This window comes from Palaemon carinicauda, chromosome 37, assembly GCF_036898095.1.
Source record: "Palaemon carinicauda isolate YSFRI2023 chromosome 37, ASM3689809v2, whole genome shotgun sequence".
Classification (NCBI taxonomy): Eukaryota; Metazoa; Arthropoda; class Malacostraca; order Decapoda; family Palaemonidae; genus Palaemon; species Palaemon carinicauda.
The window spans coordinates 23,312,457-23,329,940 of record NC_090761.1 but is presented as its reverse complement, the minus strand read 5'-3'; the positions used below and the strand labels follow the sequence as shown (position 1 = coordinate 23,329,940).

Sequence of the window (17,484 nt, the reverse complement as noted above, 5' to 3'; positions counted from 1 at the left end):
AGAGAGAGAGCAAATCTGACTTATCAAAAATAAATTAGTATAGTCACTGATACTTTCCTGGATTTTCACCAATCAAAATTTACCTGCCATTGTCCTTGATGAAGAATATTTAAGAATGTCTCTGGGGAAACTAAAATAGACAGCCTAGAAGGCCTTAAAAACATTTTTTTTTCTAAGGATGGTGGATAATCTCCATGAGAATAGCTAAAGTGTCCCTTTCTGTTCACATCCCTGGTAGGTGAAGAAAATCTATACTAGCTTCCTATCTATCCTGGCAAGTATCAGTGCATAGTGGCAAGTCCTCAGAAAGACCTAAGGAGAACTCCTGGGTTCAAAACACAGGGATATGAATTGATAAACCTTCATACAATTCACAAGAAATGTGGTTATTAAAAGGCCAAATATGATACAATTTCATCATAATAACACTTTAATTTGGTACAGTTTCACTTAGTCTAGCGAGTATGGACATTCAATTCATTTGAGAGAGATATTACAAGAGAGGAAGTGACGAGAGCAGAAAAAAGCACCTATTATAGATGGTATGAGGGCTGAGATGTTAAAGGAAAGGGGTGTGACTACTTGGAATGGTTGATGAGGTTGTTTAATATGTGTTTTATGCAGTCATTGGCATCAATGAACTGTGTATGTGTGTGTGTGTGTATTGTTCCGTTATATAAAGGTAAGGGAGATGTCCATGAGTGTTGTAATTCTAGGGGAATTGGTTTGTTGAGTGTAGTTGGAAAAGTGTATGGTAGTGTTAATTGATAAAATTAAGGATAAAACAGAGGGAACAATCTTAGAAGTGCAGGGTGGCTGTAGAAGAGGTATGGGATGTACACATCAGATTTTTATAGTTTTGCAGATATGCGAGAAATATTCCGCAAAAGCTAAGGAGGTATATTTGGCATTTATGGATCAGGAGAAAACTTTTGATAGTGATGATAGGGATGCACTATGGAATGTGATGTTATATGGAATTGGTGGAAGGTTGCTGCAAGCAGTGAAGAGTTTATAGATAGTCAGTAAAGTAGGTGTTAGAATATGGAATGAATTGAGCGAGAGGTTTCCAGTTAGAATGGGGGTTGAGACTGGAATGTGTGATGTTGCCATGGTTGTTGATTTTGCTTTTTGATGGAGCTGTAAGAGAGGCGAATGCTCGAGTGCTTGGTTGAGAACTTAAACATATATGAAAGCGATCATGAGTGGGAGGTGAATCAATCATTGTTTGCAGATGATACTGTATTAATTGCGGACTCAGAGAAGCTGTGAAAATTAGTGACAGAGTTTGGAAAGGTGTGTAAGAGAAGGATGTTGCAAGTTGATGTGGGTAACAGCAAGGTTATGAGGTGAACAGAATGGGAGGTTGGTGCTAAGTTGAACATCATGTTGAATGTAGAGTTACTTGAGGAAGCAGATCAGTTTAAGTATTTGGGGTCTGTTGTTGCAAATGGTTGAGTAGAAGCAGATGTACGTCAGAGAGTGAATGAAGGATTTAAAGTGATGGGAGAGTGAAGGGATTAGTAAAGAATAAAGGGTTAGGCAGGATTATAAAGAGAGTTCTGTATGAGAAAATGATTGCACCAACTGTGATGTATGGATCGGAGTTGTACAGAATGAAAGTGACGGAGAGACAGATATTAAATGTGTTTGAGATGGAGTGTCTGAGGAGTATGGCAGGTGCATCTTGATTGTACAAGGTTCGGAATGAAATAATAAGAGTGAGAACGGGTGTAAGGAATGAATTGGAAGCTAGATTTGGATACGTGTTGAAATGGTTTAGCCATGTAGAGAGGATGGAAAATGGTCATCTGCTGAAGAAGGTGATGAATGGAAGAGTTAATGGGAGACATGCAAGAGGAAGGCCAAAGTCTGGGTGGATGGATGGAGTGAAGAAAGCCCTAGCTGACAGGAGGATAGCTGCAAGATAGGCAAACCAGCATGCTAGAAATAGAAATGAATGGCGAGAAATTGGATCACCTTGGTAACCGGTGAGGTAGTGGCAAAGGGAGAGTCAGTGTATGAAGCTTCATTCGTGGCGGAACGCGAGGGAGGGGGGTGTGGTTCCCTAGCAGCACCAATCAAACTTGGCTGAGTCCCTCATCAAGTAAGGAGGAACAAGGGGAAAAAAATCCCCTATTTATTTCTATTTGAATGTCAGCTACTTTCCAAAATTGGGATAAGTCCATGGTAGATAGATAAAAAATAGTTAAAACTTTGTTCTCTTTTAAAAAGAATTTTACAACTTCCCTATTTTCTTACAACTTTCCTCCCGCACAAATCTTCATATGCTGTGAAAAACTAAATTCTGAAATATAATATACTTTGCCATGTGATTGCACTTGAATGGTTATTCCGCAGTGTGAATTCTAAAATGTTCTGTGAGATACCTTTTCCGAGAAAATGCTTTGTCACAGGCACTGCATTTGAAAGGATTCTCACCAGTGTGAATTCTATAATGTATTGTTAGATGACCTTTCCGAGAAAATGCTTTGTCACAGATATGGCACTTGAAAGGCTTCTCGCCGGTGTGAATTCTATAATGTATTGTTAGATCACTTCTCTGAGAAAACACTTTGTCACAGGCACTGCACTTGAAAGGCTTCTCACCGGTGTGAATTCTATAATGATTTGCGAGATGACTTCTATGAGGAAATGCTTTGTCACAAATATTGCACTTGAATGGCTTATTTCCACTGTGAATGCTATGATGATTTGTGAGAGCACTTCTCTGAGAAAATGCTTTATCACAGACAGTGCACCTAAAGGGCTTCTCGCCAGTGTGAATGCTATAATGAATTGTGAGATGACTCTTTTGAGAAAATGCCTTGTCACAGACAGTGCACCTAAATGGCTTCTCGCCAGTGTGAATTCTATGATGAGTTATGAGTTCACTTTTTTGAGAAAACGGTTTATCACAGACATTGCATTTGAATGGCTTCTCCCCAGTGTGAATTCTATAATGTTGTGAGAGATGAATTTTCTGAGAAAATGCTTTCTCACAGACACTACACTTGAATGGTTTCTCCCCAGTGTGAATTCTTAAATGTGTTATGAGAACAATTTTCTGAGAAAACACTTTGCCACATTCACTACACCTGAATGCCTTCCTCCTAGTGTGAGTTTCATAATGTGCTGCAAGATCATCTTGCTTATAAAATGTTTTCCCACATTCTCTGCATCTGAACTGACCTCCGGTGTTTACCTCTTCGTTGACATCCCCTATGCCACATTCCTCTTTCACACTAGTCATTAAATACGTCATTACACTTTCATCTTCTTTGTTAACTTCCTTTTTGCATCTTGGTAAAACGTCCTCACTCACTGATGCATCATAGTCATGAGAATATTCCATGTCACGTTTGCTTGACTCAAATATTTCTGGCTCTGCTTTGAATTCTATTTCTGGCTCTGCTTTGAATTCCATGTCTGGATCCATGTAAAGAGAGCCATCAACAAAGAGTGAAACCTTGCCAACCAAATCATTATTTTCCAGCTCGACTGCAGGGAGTGAAGACAAATCTTCACTTTTGCTTTTCACTGGAAAATCTGTGGATTTAGAATTCGTCATTCTTTCTCTATCACAAGATGACATCCTCTTCAATATTATTGACATGAAATTCTAACAACATAAATCAACACAAACCCTTCTTCCTTTTACTCAGACATGTATCTCTATCTCTTGAACATATCTTCAGTAGTGTGCACAACCTTGCCATAAGAGTTGGATGATTATTTCCTTTGTAATGTAAAGTCTGAAATAATAGAGAACTAACATTGGAATAGGGAAAGTGAACATCTTGAAGTTTTCTTAAATATAAGGACAACTGTCTAAAGTAAACGGTAATTTTCCTAAATATGCAAACTAGACTCTTTAATCTCTTCCCCTCTCCATTTCTTCTTGCTATACATTTTAGGTATCTAAAAATCCCTTAGTATATTTCCTAATGCAGAGCATCTCCTGTGAGACCATCAGTTACACTGGGTACACAGTACCGAGTTATTCACCTCAAAACCCTTTTCACACAAACAGATGAAATATTTTAGAATTGATATTAATTTTTCCTAGCCACAAAAACCTTACTCCTTTCAAATAAGAATATCGGTATGTCCTCAGCACAGATGGAATGGCTATTGATTCATTAACAATGTCAGGCACTGCATGCAGACGAGTAGCCCCACCTACTTCAGCTCAGGACTGACAGGGATAGTCAAGTTGGGAAGTCTAATTTTAGAGGACTAAGCTAGGAAAAATTATAAATATTTAAAGTATTATTTTTTCTAGCTATAAACAACTCAGTCCTTTAATTGGGAGTTTAACTTCAATACAATTTGGAATGGTCAATGAATCATCATGAGCTACTTATAACTCCAATGAATAAATGATTTGAGGTTCTCAGGCATCCTGACATCGAAGGTCATTGAAGCCAATATCATTTATCATAAATAAAGATTAAAAGAATATTCAATTAAAACCAGACAAATAAATATGTTATAAAAGTTAAATAGCATTAAGAAGACCTGCTTCTGATATAAATTTAAAAATAACACTAGCATTGTACGACACATCATATCCAAGGACCTTGGTAAAGATGAAACTGCCATCCTCACCCCAAGCCTCAAACAGATATCTATTTCTTTCTGTGCTATAAGTGGGGCATTCAGTCAACAAATGCCACACTGTCATGGGTATCAAACGGTCATCGCAATATGGTTGGTGTTGGACAGCCAGCAGAAACTTGTGTGTCATCCAAGTGTGACTAATGCGGAGAAGACAAAGAGTAGTCTCCCATTTTCGGGGCATCCCATTATACCTCCTTGGGGATATAACAATCACAATTTCTCTCATCTTACTTTCGGTTGAACTATCCCAATGCTTTCGCCAATTGTTATAAATAGAATTCTTAAATGCTGGTAAAAAGTCATCACAGAGAATGGGATACCTTCTTGGTAGCAACTCGGCTGCAGCACTCTTTGCCAGTGAATCTGCCTCTTCATTTCCAGACATACCTACGTGTGCTGGAACCTAGCAAAATCGAAAATTTATACCTTTTAGGCCAATAATTAAAAGCCACTCTAAAATCTTTAGAACTAAAGGGTTACTAGAGTTAAAACCTTCTAAAGCTTGAAGGACACTTCTTGAATCTCTATAAATGGCAAAATTGCCCTCCTTTTTTAACGCTATTTTCTCAATAGTGGTTAGTATGCCATATAATTCAGCAGTAAATATGGAAGATATTGGAGGAAGTGCACCTCTACAGTGAAAAGAACTACTATATACTCCAAATCCAAAGCCAACATCAGATTTGGAGCTATCGGTATATATATAAGCTGATTCCCTATGTTCTTCAACATGTTCCATAAAGAGAGACCTAGCTTCTAATTCAGTCATGTATTTTAAACACCAATAAAATATTTACAATAAAAGATATCTCTGGTAATTTCTATGAAGGGGTTGATGATATCTTAAATGGAAGCATCTTACTTCTAATTATATCAAGACTGTTTAATAATTGTTTTACCAGAAAGCCATAAGGTTGAGGAGATTTTGGGTGCAACTCAAAATATGTTGACTGTCTTGCAAGGCTTGCAGTCTGAAAGGCTAAAGAGTTAGGGAGTCTTTGTAACCTAAACCAATACCGAATAATGGAAGACATTCGGTAATGGTCTAGAGGTAACTCTCCAGCATCAACAAGGAGACTTGGGATAGGTGAGGTTCTAAACACTCCTGTGGACAATATAATACCAGCATGATGTATTGAATCCAATATCTTTAATTGGGTTGGGGTGCCTGAGGAGTATATTTCATACCCATAACTAATTTTGGAAAAAATAAAAGGCCTTGTATAATTTTAAAATAGTTTTACAGTCTGTCCCCCCCCCCTTGATGTATGGGAGAATACTTTTAAAAGATTCGGAGCCTCAAGACATTTGGCTTTCAATGCCTTAAGTGAGGAACCCATGTAAGACTAGAATTGAAAATCAATCCTAAAAATTTAGCTTCACCTACTCATGGGATCCGTTGACCTTTCATATATACTGTATATCCGGATCTAGATGTAATCCCCGGATACGACAGAAATGGACAATAGTAGTTTTGCTTGTTGAAAACTTTAACCCATTCATATCAGCCCACTGGATATTTTTCTCAATTGCAAATTGTAGTTTTCTCTCAACCATTGCCATTCTAGCTCCAGGAAATGATATAGAGAGATCATCCACAAATAATGTTGAGAGAACATCCTGGAGAATGACCAAGGATATCCCATTAATTGCTAATGCAAACAGGGTTACACTCAGCACATTACCCTGAGGAACTCTTCTCCCTGACATTTACTCTCTGAGAGTTCCCCCACTCTCACTTGAAGAAGTCTATATGAAAGAAATTACTGAATAAATAGTGATAGCTCTCCTCATAATCCCAATTCATGAATGGTTTTAAGTATATCATATCTCCATGTAGTATCATATGCCCTTTAAAAGTAAAAAAAAAACTGTCACATGGTGCTGTTTGGAAGCTAAGGCTCCACAAATAAAGGACTCAAGTCGTATCAACACATCAGTCGTTGAGTGCATTTTTCTGAATCCACAATGAATAGGTGATAAAATAACCTTCTTTTCTAGGTACCACATCATCCTTGCATTGACCATCTTCTCCACGATTTTACGTAAACAAGATGTCAATGCAATTGGTCAATAGTTTGCTGCTAAAAACTTGTCCTTACCGGGTTTTAAAAAGGCTAAAATAATAGCTAGTTACCAAACATTTGAATAACTATGATCATACCATATTCTATTAATAATGCTTAAAATAGATAACTTGTATTAAAAGGTACATGTTTAAACATTGCATATGGAATTCCATCAGGTCCAGGGGCTGTATCGTTACAATTAGCAAGTCTGGAATTAAATTATCTTTCAGTAAAAGGAGCATTATACGACTTTTCCCTTCCTGTTGCAAAATAAAAATTTTTCGTTTCTTCAATGCTCCTATACTGGTGACCAGGAGCTGCTTCAAATTTGCATGATACATTTGAAAAATGATCAGTCAGGGCACTGCTAACATCAATTGCTTCAGTCACATACTGATCATTCCCCTTCAACACTTGTGGTGGGTTTGGGGTACATTTGCCTGCAATCTTTATTATTTTCCTCCATACAGAAGATGGTGGTGTTCTACTGTTAATGGAGGAAACAAAAGACACCTAAGATTGGCGTCTAGCTTCTTTCATGGCACTACGGAACTGTGCCCTACACTTTTTGTATCTTATCAAATTTTCCTCAGTACGGCATCTACGCAATCTAGTCAAGAGATTTTCTGGTGGCTCTGTACAAGACAGTTAATTCTGAAGACCACCAAGGGACTGGTCGTCGTTTGAATAATCCTGTAGTTTTGGGAATCGAATTGATTCCTGCTAAATGGAGAGTTCCATTCAGTAGGTCTATGGCATCATCAATACTTTCAAACTGTTCTACACTCCCCTAGATTTCACTTACCTCACGAAATTTAACCCAGTCTGCCTTTTCAAGATTCCATCGTGGCAATCTTTGTAAAGGCGGACCCTTGTTGGAGTTTATAATGATTGGTGCATGATCACTAGTATGCCAATCAGCTAATGTCCTCCAATCGAAATCAAGAAAGCAGTTGGAGGTTGCAATTGAAAGGTCAATGCATGACAAGGTACCTTTCTGACTTATGGAAGTGCGTGGGCTCTCCTGTATTAAGGAGTCCGACATCCCCATTCTCCACAATTGATGAGATAATATTGCCCCTTGTGTTTGCCAAAATATCACCCTATAAAGGATGTCTACCATTCATATCTCCTAGTAAGAGAAAAGGTTGAGGGAGTTGTTGACTGACCTCTTCTAAATCATCATATAAAATATCATTTGGAGGTAAGTACATAGAGCATATTGTATATTTTCTCCCTATATCAATTTGTACAACCACTGCTTGCTGGGGTGTACAAATAGACAAAGGTATTTGGGGGAACATCTCGATGAATGTACATGAGACTTCTGCCATGGCTCCCTGCTTGTTATTATGTGGTGTTCTATAGTTAACATACTCTCGAGGACTAGCATCAAGCTTACTTTCCTGTAGACATACAATTATGGGGGAATGTTCATGAACTAGGAGCTTAAGTTCTTCAAATTTGGCCTTAAACCTTGACAATTCCATTGCAAAATGGAGGAGAAAACTTTGGATTATTTCTGGAAGACATCTTGGATGAGATCTTCCTATTAGCAGTTTTTAATCTAACATTGTTACCTGTAGGTTTCTTCAGAGATGGTCTTGATATCTTGGGATTTACGTTTGTGTTTTTCTTTCGACCTTTTGATCTATTTGTTGAGGTAGATGGTGGACCTCAACTTGAATTTTTGATTCATTCAGTCTATCTTCTGGTTCATCAGAAACATCAACAGACAAAACATCAAACTTATTTGATGTCATAACTTTAATGTTTCTAATGGAGGGGGCTGAGAGAGATGGAGGTCTCTCTCTTTTACGATTAATAGATAGTGGGATTCTAGGTTTTTGCACCTTTCCCACTACAGGTGCATCAGGTAAGTTGGTTTTAAGTGGAACCTCCAAAAAATCAGGCAAGGACATGGCCTGAGAGAAGTTTGTACTCGTTTTTGTAATGGGGGACGAAGGCTGTTGCTAATACAACGTGATAAAGCCTCAGGAGGTAATATGATCACCTCGTCATTTTATCGGATGGAATATTTCTTTTTCTAGAGCTATTGGCAGTACTAGGTGGGTTTGATTTTAATGCCTTAGCATAGGTATTTGATTTATCTAATAATCTTTTGGCATGTCCCACACTTATATGTTCTAAATTAGATTTGTGGAGGGCAGCTTCCTCCAACTTATACAGCTCACAACTCTTGTTTGTGGATTCATGATTCGAGTTGCAATTTAAACACCTGGCTCCAAGTGAACATTCTCCATGGTAAGATATGGAGAAAATACCACAAATTTTCTCATTTTTGCAAACTTTAGATGGGTGCCCAAATTTAAAACAATTAAAGCATTGCAGTGGCTTCTGCATGATTGGTCTTACTTTAATCATCTCGTTTTCAATAACAACATGGAATGGTACATCAGCATCCTGGAATGTAAGGATTATCATTGATGTACCTGCGACTTTATGAACTTTCCATACATTTAGTGGACACATGGCCAGTATCTCCTCTGTAAATTCATACAGATCTCTGTTAAAAACTACTCCCCTTCCATAGCTAAAATTTAGGCGGAGTTTGACAGCTAACTTAATATCATCATTAGTTATTTTTGTTGGACAGTATTACAGACTGTGTACTTAATTTGGCACAGATAAGGAAACTATTTTTTCCAAAAAGAGATATATCGCCCAGTCCAATAGTTCCTACTTTTTTCTGAATTAATTTGCACATTTTGAAATTATTTCCTGTAACCCCCTTTGATTCAGCTACAAGCCACATTGGTGGTTTTAGCTTTCTCTGGGAAGGCATAACTAAATCAGCATCTTTTTCCAACCTATCGGCAGGTCTATATACATCCAAAGTTTTTGGTACCTTATCGCAGAGAGCAGCCGTGACATTCAAGTTAATAATTTTAATATTCATGTCACTTATTGCATTAAATGCTCCGTCATAACTACTATAAGATATCTATGAATGCCATTTTTCATCTTCAAATTTCATCCTTATTTCTTTTATTCATTCATAACACTCATATGCTTTATATAGATTATCATAGTTTGTGTATATTGGAATTTGGGTAACATGACGGATTTGAAGTTTCCTCGTGTTACCCAAATTACTCGATTTTGGAATATCAGTAAAATGGTCTTTTCCTACTCTGAGGTCATCAACAGAACTTTCCCTATTCGATTTAGCAGAGGTCGTCAACAGTGCCCGGGGGGGGGGGGGGGGGGGTCAGCATATCCCGGGGATGGGGAGTCAGTATTTGAAGGTCCATGGTCAAGGGTGGGATTTTCTTTTTGTTTTTTGTTGGTTATTTTGTTGGTTTACCTGCTTGAGAATTATAAGAAAGTATCATACGTTGGAAAGTCAATTTGCATTCTCCACTATCAGCACAATGGGAGTATACTTCCAAGATGGTCTACTCCATACCCTACCCAAAGGATAGCACCAAAACAGGTATAAAGGCACAGGTATAAGCTAAACCTACCAGTTAGGACCAAAACCAAGAAAATATGGAATCATCCTCTCCATATCTGTAATGATGGGCTTCCGGCCAGAAGACAAGAATCCCACCTCAAGGATTGGATACAACCCCCACCCAACCCTTGAAAGTAGTTCTGCCAAAAAGGTCTAAACCATCTTCGGGATGGCTGATATCCAATTCTCTCACATATAGCTTTGAATGCAAATACCTCCCAACCGTGATCCCCTTTCCCATTCATCTAAGCAGGCAGTAATAACGAATGTAGAAATATCCACGCCATTTAAAATAATAAAATAAAAAATAAATAAACAAATGAATAAATAAAATATATATATATATATATATATATATATATATATATATATATATATATAATCTGGAGAAGGTCAGAGAAATATTGAGCTGAAGAAATAGATGAAATTGAGAGAAATTTAGATTCGAACTTGAGGAGTAATTTCCCCAAGTTAGAAAGCCCTCTTGCCCGTCACAACTCTTCACCAATATGAAGAAACCACATGACTTCAACAAGACATTCTCTCATTAAGAGGGTTATAACCGCAAAATGGTGGTATGGGGAAGCCCTGTTCAACAGCCAGTAAGTGAGATTAGCACTTTTAACCTTAAGAATCAGACTGAGGGGGGAAGGTTGAAACAGGTTTTGTAACCTAAAGTTAGGCTTATACCTAGAGTTAACTGTATTCAATTACAGGAGGAACCCATAATATAATATAAGATATGATGTCTGAATATATATGAAGCTACTAAAAGCAATGGGTTAAAATACATTTCATCTATCTCCTTCTCATTCAGGATGATGGCAGCAATACTTCTCCAATGATCCTATTTGTAAAAAATGGTTACTCGCTTATGAAACTTACCTGCATTTGACGTCAAGTCCAGTACATAACGGTCACCACTGCTGCACCCCTAACAGAGATGCTTCTTATCCCTTGAGGGGTCTGGGTCGACTACACAACATGACAATTTGTCCTAAATTGTACTTTTCCTAGCTAAACAAACCCGTAACCATTTAATATAGGAATTCGCTTCAGGTCAGCTGAAACAGCCGAAGAGAAAGAAAACCAGGCAGTTGTGCTGATTGGTTGGCTGGCGGTATGGGACGGAGCTTAGCTCCGCCATTTCCCCCCCTCCCTCCCCCCCCCCCCCGCCAGCCCGCTCTCCTCATTCAAACGCTTTAGGCTCAATGTGGAACAAGAGAGGAGTGGTAGAGGCGGGTATTTATATTAAATGATTACGCGTTTGTATAGCTACGAAATATACAATTCAGGACAAATTGTCATTTGTTCCGACGCGATATACAAATCTCGTAATCATTTAATATAGAAAGACTCACGGGTTGATGGGAGGTCTGCCTTTGCTGCTTGTGGACAGCTAACTGCCTGGATATAGACCTGGTCTCGAATGAGAGCAGAGGACTAAATCCACCTACCCGTCTCTTGACCCGACATGATGATGGTGGGGTCTGAGAGACTGGGAACCGGGTTGCGTGATGGCTAAGAGCATTGCGCGACCTGAGAGCATGAAAGTTAGAGACTCTCGACCCTAGGGTCACAGTGACTGGATGAACATCCAAAACCAAAAGGCAAATGGTTAATACATCCACTGTCTTTCCTGCCTAGCAAAAGAGGGGGGGGGGAGAATACTTGTCAACAAACTCTAGCAATCTTACCTGGGAAGACTTGTCTTGATGTATGGAACTCCAAGGGAGGAGACAGAGAGAAAGGCGGATCACATGCAGACTGCTTTCACACTGCCAAACATACTATAAAGATCAAGACAAGAGACTTCCCTGTCCCGGAGGAACTGGAGAGGTCGGACAATAGCTTGAGCCGCTACCACAGGGCTAAGAACAAAAGTGTCCAAGGACTTGTGCGTAAACTCCCCCAAGTAAAAGGCCGTAAAGGTGGTCTGGCATTTCCAAACGCCAGCCTTCAGCACTTGGCCCACAGCAAGATTTCTCTTGAAAGCGAGTGTGGGGGCAATGTCCCTGATCTCGTGAGCCTCAACCCTCGCTGGTGCTTGGACTCTTGAGGAAGTCTCATATGCCTTGCGGATGGTTTCACGGATCTAAAAGGATATCGTGTTCCTCGATACCTCCCTCTTGGTTCTGCCGGTGCTAACGAAGAGTCGTCGACATTCAGGTCTGAGATGCCAAGTTTGCTTATGGTAGTGCCGGAGACACCTGACGGGACATAGAAGCCTCTCACCTAAACCGCCACTCGCCGCATCCGGTAAGGAAGTAATAGTGAAGGCCTCGAACCTGGGATAGTGGATCGCTGGGTTCTGAGTCTTGGCCACGAACTCTGGCACAAAACTCAAGAAGATCTCCTTCCAATCCTCTGCGTGAGCGACATTAAAAGAGAGGCCGTGTAACTCCCCGACTCTCTTTGCCGATACTAAATCTGGCAGAAAAACAGTCTTAAGGGTCAAGTGCTTGTCTGAGGCACGGCTCAAGGGTTCGTACAGAGCACAAGTAAGAGACCCAAGAACTTAAGTGACATCCCACTGGGGAACTTGAAGTTCCCTCGGGGGACACGACTGTTCGAAGCTCTTAATGAGCATAGAAATCTCCTGGGCGTTGGAGATATCTATGCCCTTCAGACGGAACACCATTGCAAGGTCAGACCTGTACCCTTTAATGGCAGAAACTGAAAGGAGCTTATCCCTGCGAAGAAAGACTAGGAAGTCTGCGATCTGAGTCAGAGAGGCTTCGACCAGAGAGATACCCCTTCCACTACACTAATCCCAGAAGACTAACCTCTTCCCCTGGTAGACTGAGGAGGAGGATCTTCTAAGGTACCCTGACATCTCTCTCAGAGAGTCATGAAAAGCCTCGCGTTCTGAGGAGATGCTGGATAGTCTACACGTGTGAAGTCTGAGCGACTGCACCGCCTGGTGGTACCTGCTCGACAAGGGTTGCCGAAGGAGATTGGACCAGTGTGGTAGCTCTCTCGGTGCCTCGACCAGGAGCGACAACAGATCTGGAGACCACTCTATGTGTGATGTGTGGCCATAGTGGAGCAATGAGAGTCATCCCAAGTCCTGGGGTTACTAGGACCCGGGAAAGGACTGCGCGAAGCAAGCAAAAGGGGGGAAATGCGTAGCAATCAAGTAGAGCCCAAGAATGTTGCAGTGCATCCTCGAATGCAGCCGCGGGATCTGGTACTGGAGAGCTAAACACGGGAAGCTTGGCGTTGTGCCGTGTTGCAAATAGGTCGATGCATGGTTCTCCCCAGAGGTCAAGTACTCGACTCGCGACCCAAGGGTGAAGAGACCATTCTTCCCCTATTACCTGGTTTCTGTGACTTAGGGCGTCTGCAAGAACATTTCTCTAGCCTGGAATGTACCTGGCTGACAAGGTTACATGTTGATTTTCTGCCCACAGAAACACCTGCCTCGTCAACTGCTGCAAGGGACGTGAGAGCGTGCCCCCTTGCTTGTTGACGTACGCAACCACGGACATGTTGTCGATCATCAGCACAACCGAGTGCTCTCTCAAACGGGCCTGGAAATGAAAGTGTGCTCTCAAGACTGCCATCATTTCCAGCCCGTTGATGTGCAGGTGTTTCTCCTCTTCCGACCACACACCTGACACAACTAAGTTGTCCAGGTGTGCATCCCAACCTTCCGTGGACGCGTCTGTGAAACAGACACAACTGAGGTGGAAGAGGGTTTATGGGAAACCCTCTCATGAAGTTCTCCTCGTTTAGCCACCAAAGGAGATCCTGCCTTACCTCGCGTTCCATGAGGACTGGATGAAAGGGAGGATCAGTGGCTGCTGAATACTGCTCCTTCAGACACCACTGAAGGGAGCGGAGATGGATCCGCCTGAAAAAAACGAGCTTTTCCAGCGAGGAGAGGTGACCTAGAAGAGCTTGCCACTGGAGGCTGGAAGTTGTTTCTGCAACAAGAACGGCTGCGCAACCTCTCTGAGTCTGCTGATCCGTTCTTCCAAGGGAAGAACGCGAGCTGCTGACGAGTTGATCAGCATTCCCAGATACTTTACTTTCTGCTTGGGAATGAGGTTCGACTTTTTGTAGTTCACCACGATCCCCAGATCGCGACAAACTGCCAGAAGCGAGACTCGGTCCTGAATCAACTGCTCCTGCGAGGGAGAATCAGCCAGTCGTCGAGGTACATCAGTAGGCGGATGCCCCTCGAGTGGGCCCAAACTGCTACCATCGTGAACACTCGCGTGAACACTTGGGGAGCTGTGCACAGTCCGAAGCATATGACTTTGAACTGGTACACCGTGCCCTGGAAGGTGAATCGGAGGTACTTTCCAGACGACCAATGAACTGGTACTTGAAACTACGCGTCCATCAAGTCTATCGCAAGCATGAAGTAGTACTGCCTGATGGCTAACAGCACAGTGCGAACTGTCAGCATCTTAACGCAGTTTGCTGAACAAACTTGTTCAATGGCGAAAAGTCGATGATCGGTCTCCAACCTCCTGTCGCCTTCTTGACAAAGAAGAGACAACAGTAGAACCCTGGTGACTGATCGTGTACGACTTTTAGCGCATCTTTCTCCAACATTTCCTGGACCTCTGCCACCAAGGCTAGAGCCTTCGGAGATGTTGGAGCATACGTGTAGAACCCTATTGGAGTGAAGGATAGGGGGGGGGGGGGCGATGAAGCACGAATGGGAGCTTGTACCCTTCGCGAAGGGTCAACACTACCGATTCCTCGGCCCCGAGGTGCTGCCACATCGCCCAATGGCTCGATAGGCATCCCCATATCTTCGGCAGCATGGGAAGGGGAAAGTCAATCTCAGAGTTTCCCTTTCTCTCGCTTACCCCTGTTCTTTCCCCGATGTGGAGGAGCTCCCGAGGGAGGCTGAAAAGTCTGTTTGGGGGCAGAACCCTTCTGAACAGGAGCAGGTCTCGGCTGCACAGGAGCAGCAGGAGCACGACTAGCAGTACCCTTGCTACTTCCCGTGGGATTAGCCTGACTTGGCCTGGCTGCGGACGTTTTCACGGGACTATGTCCCTTGAAACTCGCAGCCTGCGCCTGGTGGATAATGGAGTCCTTCGAGTCGAGGCGCCATTTATCCCGCGCGGCCCGAACTTTCTCTGGTGGAAAGAGAGAAGTTGAACCTCTAATAGGAGCATTCCCGAGTGCCAGGGCCTCTCCCGATCCAATCTGTCTCGCCATACGAGCGGCTACTGCCTCGCATTTTTTGAGGATCAGATTGGCATACTGGGTAGCAAGCTGGTCCAAGAGAAAAGCAACAGCATTTCCACCAGACAAAGCCAGGTTCCTGTACTGCTCCATGTGTTCGGGGGAAACAAGCTTGGTGTCCCGCGCGAACACTGTGGCCGTACCACACCAGTGGTCGAGCCACGAAGCAGCATGGAGAGCAGCTACAGAGATGGACTCCATAGTTAAAATCTCAGATGCTGAGGAGGAGACACTCTGGGATTTCAAGCTCTCGGCCGAGGAACCCCCAGCAAGCGCACCGACCGCGGGGTCAAGAGGGAGAGGACAAGGCACAGAAGACTCTGTGACATAGTACCTCTTCTGTCGCTGGAGTGGTTGAGGGAGAAGCTTGTTCGAACCTTGGCTCCTAAGCGAGTCACTAAGTCCTGCGATCTGGTCACTCACTCGGTCCAATGCTCAAGCAGCCTGTCTCAACCAGGGTAGTGTGATGGGCCGTGAACTGCCTTCGAGAGCTCCCCATAGGATCTCTAAGGCTGTACACTTATCCAGACACTACCACAGGAGGAGCCCTGAGGCCATTAATCCACCTTGGGATCTTCCATCTCCACGGCCGGTGAAGGCCGTGGAAGTGGCTGATCCCTCAGTCCCACTACATCCGTAAGTGTAGGGGAAGCGACATGCTGCTGCTGCACAGGTGATGACATCCCCCATGAATACCATCGCTCTGGTCCTAAGACCGAACCAGGCGTGTATTCAGGAGTCAAGGAAGGACCCTGGCCGGGTTCATCCCCGACGGAATGCATCGAGGTTCCCACTGCGACCGAGTGCATGACTGGTTGCTGCAAGTACCACAAAACTTCCGAAGGGGCTTGAGCGCGAGTGGGGTCGCTGGGAACTGCAGTGCTCACACCAGGAAGTGTAGACAGGTTAGTCACGCGAGTGGTGCGAGCGGCCTCACCTGTTACATGGCCAGAAAACATGGGGATTGGCTGCATCACATGCGGCTGGTATGCGCGAGAACTAGGCTGGTCGTGCACGACCGGCCCCCATGTCGCGGGCTGAGCCGCGAGGTGGCTCCATGCCAGGCCCGAGTCGTGCGGGTCAAGTGCGCGGTTGCCTGGGCCTGCTCCCTGCTCCCGCAACGCACGTTGCTGAGTCGGTCCGCGTGTCTATCCCCGTGGAGGTAGTCATGCATACCGTAGATTCTTCACGAGAGACCACAGCTGAGATTTCTCGTGCTAAAGCCAGGACTCTCATTTTCCCACTCAAGAGCAGTTCAATTCAAATCTGAGCAGCAGCTAGGGGGCCGGAGGACCCCGTCACCATGCTCTGGGAGACGATACCTACGCCCTCGAGCGCGGTTGTCGTGCATGAAGGCCTTGCATGAGATTCCACGTGAACAATCCCACGAGCGCGGGGAACACGGAGATCTCACACGTCGCTCTCATCCTACGGAGGAGAAGAGGTGACTCAGGGCCATGTCCCTTTGAATGCGACTGGCCTTCCTGGCCCTCTTTCCTTTCCTCTTCTTCCCCTTCCTCTTTCTCCTTGGGGGAGAAGAGTCAGAGTCAGAAGATGAAGACATAGAGGAGGAGACAGAGGAGGAGGAACTAGAAGAGGAATACCGTCCACGCTTCCTCTTCTTGTACCCCCTCCGAGGTACTGGAACGTTGGTCAAGGCAACAGCAGACGACACTGGACGAGGATGAACAACCTGAGCCATGTCCGTAGGAAGAGCTGTGGTCGGTGAACGTGGTGAACCTGAAAAACATATTGTATCAGCAGGAGTTTTGGCAGATTTTAATTCTAAATGACTTGCGGGCGAAGCTGTAAAGGGTTTGCCAGCAGTTGTTAAAGATGTCTCCTTGTTTAAAACCTTACTCTCCCTTGTTTTAACAGGGAGTCCAGCAGTTATTTTACCCTTGCAAAAAGTTTACATTTTGCCAGGAACAAAAGCTTTAACAGGTACATGGTCAACAACAACTGGGGCATCAGGGAACATGGGAGTCGATAAAGTTGCGCAAACAGTTACATTCATGTGTTCATCAACAATCGGATCATTCAAATGACGTTGTTCAATATCGTCCGCCAGAGTTAAACGGTGTTTTAACAAATCCAAGACAG

At 43.1% G+C, this 17,484-nt stretch overlaps 1 protein-coding gene across 1 annotated transcript in view; it reads right to left on the bottom strand.

Annotated features, from left to right (window-relative positions):
- Positions 1-412: 412 nt before the first annotated feature.
- Positions 413-17,484, bottom strand: part of LOC137629498 (zinc finger protein OZF-like) — a 122,271-nt gene continuing 105,199 nt past the window's right edge. Inside the window, exons 4-5 of the mRNA XM_068360851.1 lie at positions 3,647-3,755; positions 413-3,549 (exon numbers count right to left, since the gene is read on the bottom strand). Of these exons, the coding sequence (XP_068216952.1) occupies positions 2,351-3,549; positions 3,647-3,755 (1,308 nt within the window). The 3' untranslated portion in view covers positions 413-2,350. The remainder of the gene's footprint in view (positions 3,550-3,646; positions 3,756-17,484) is intronic.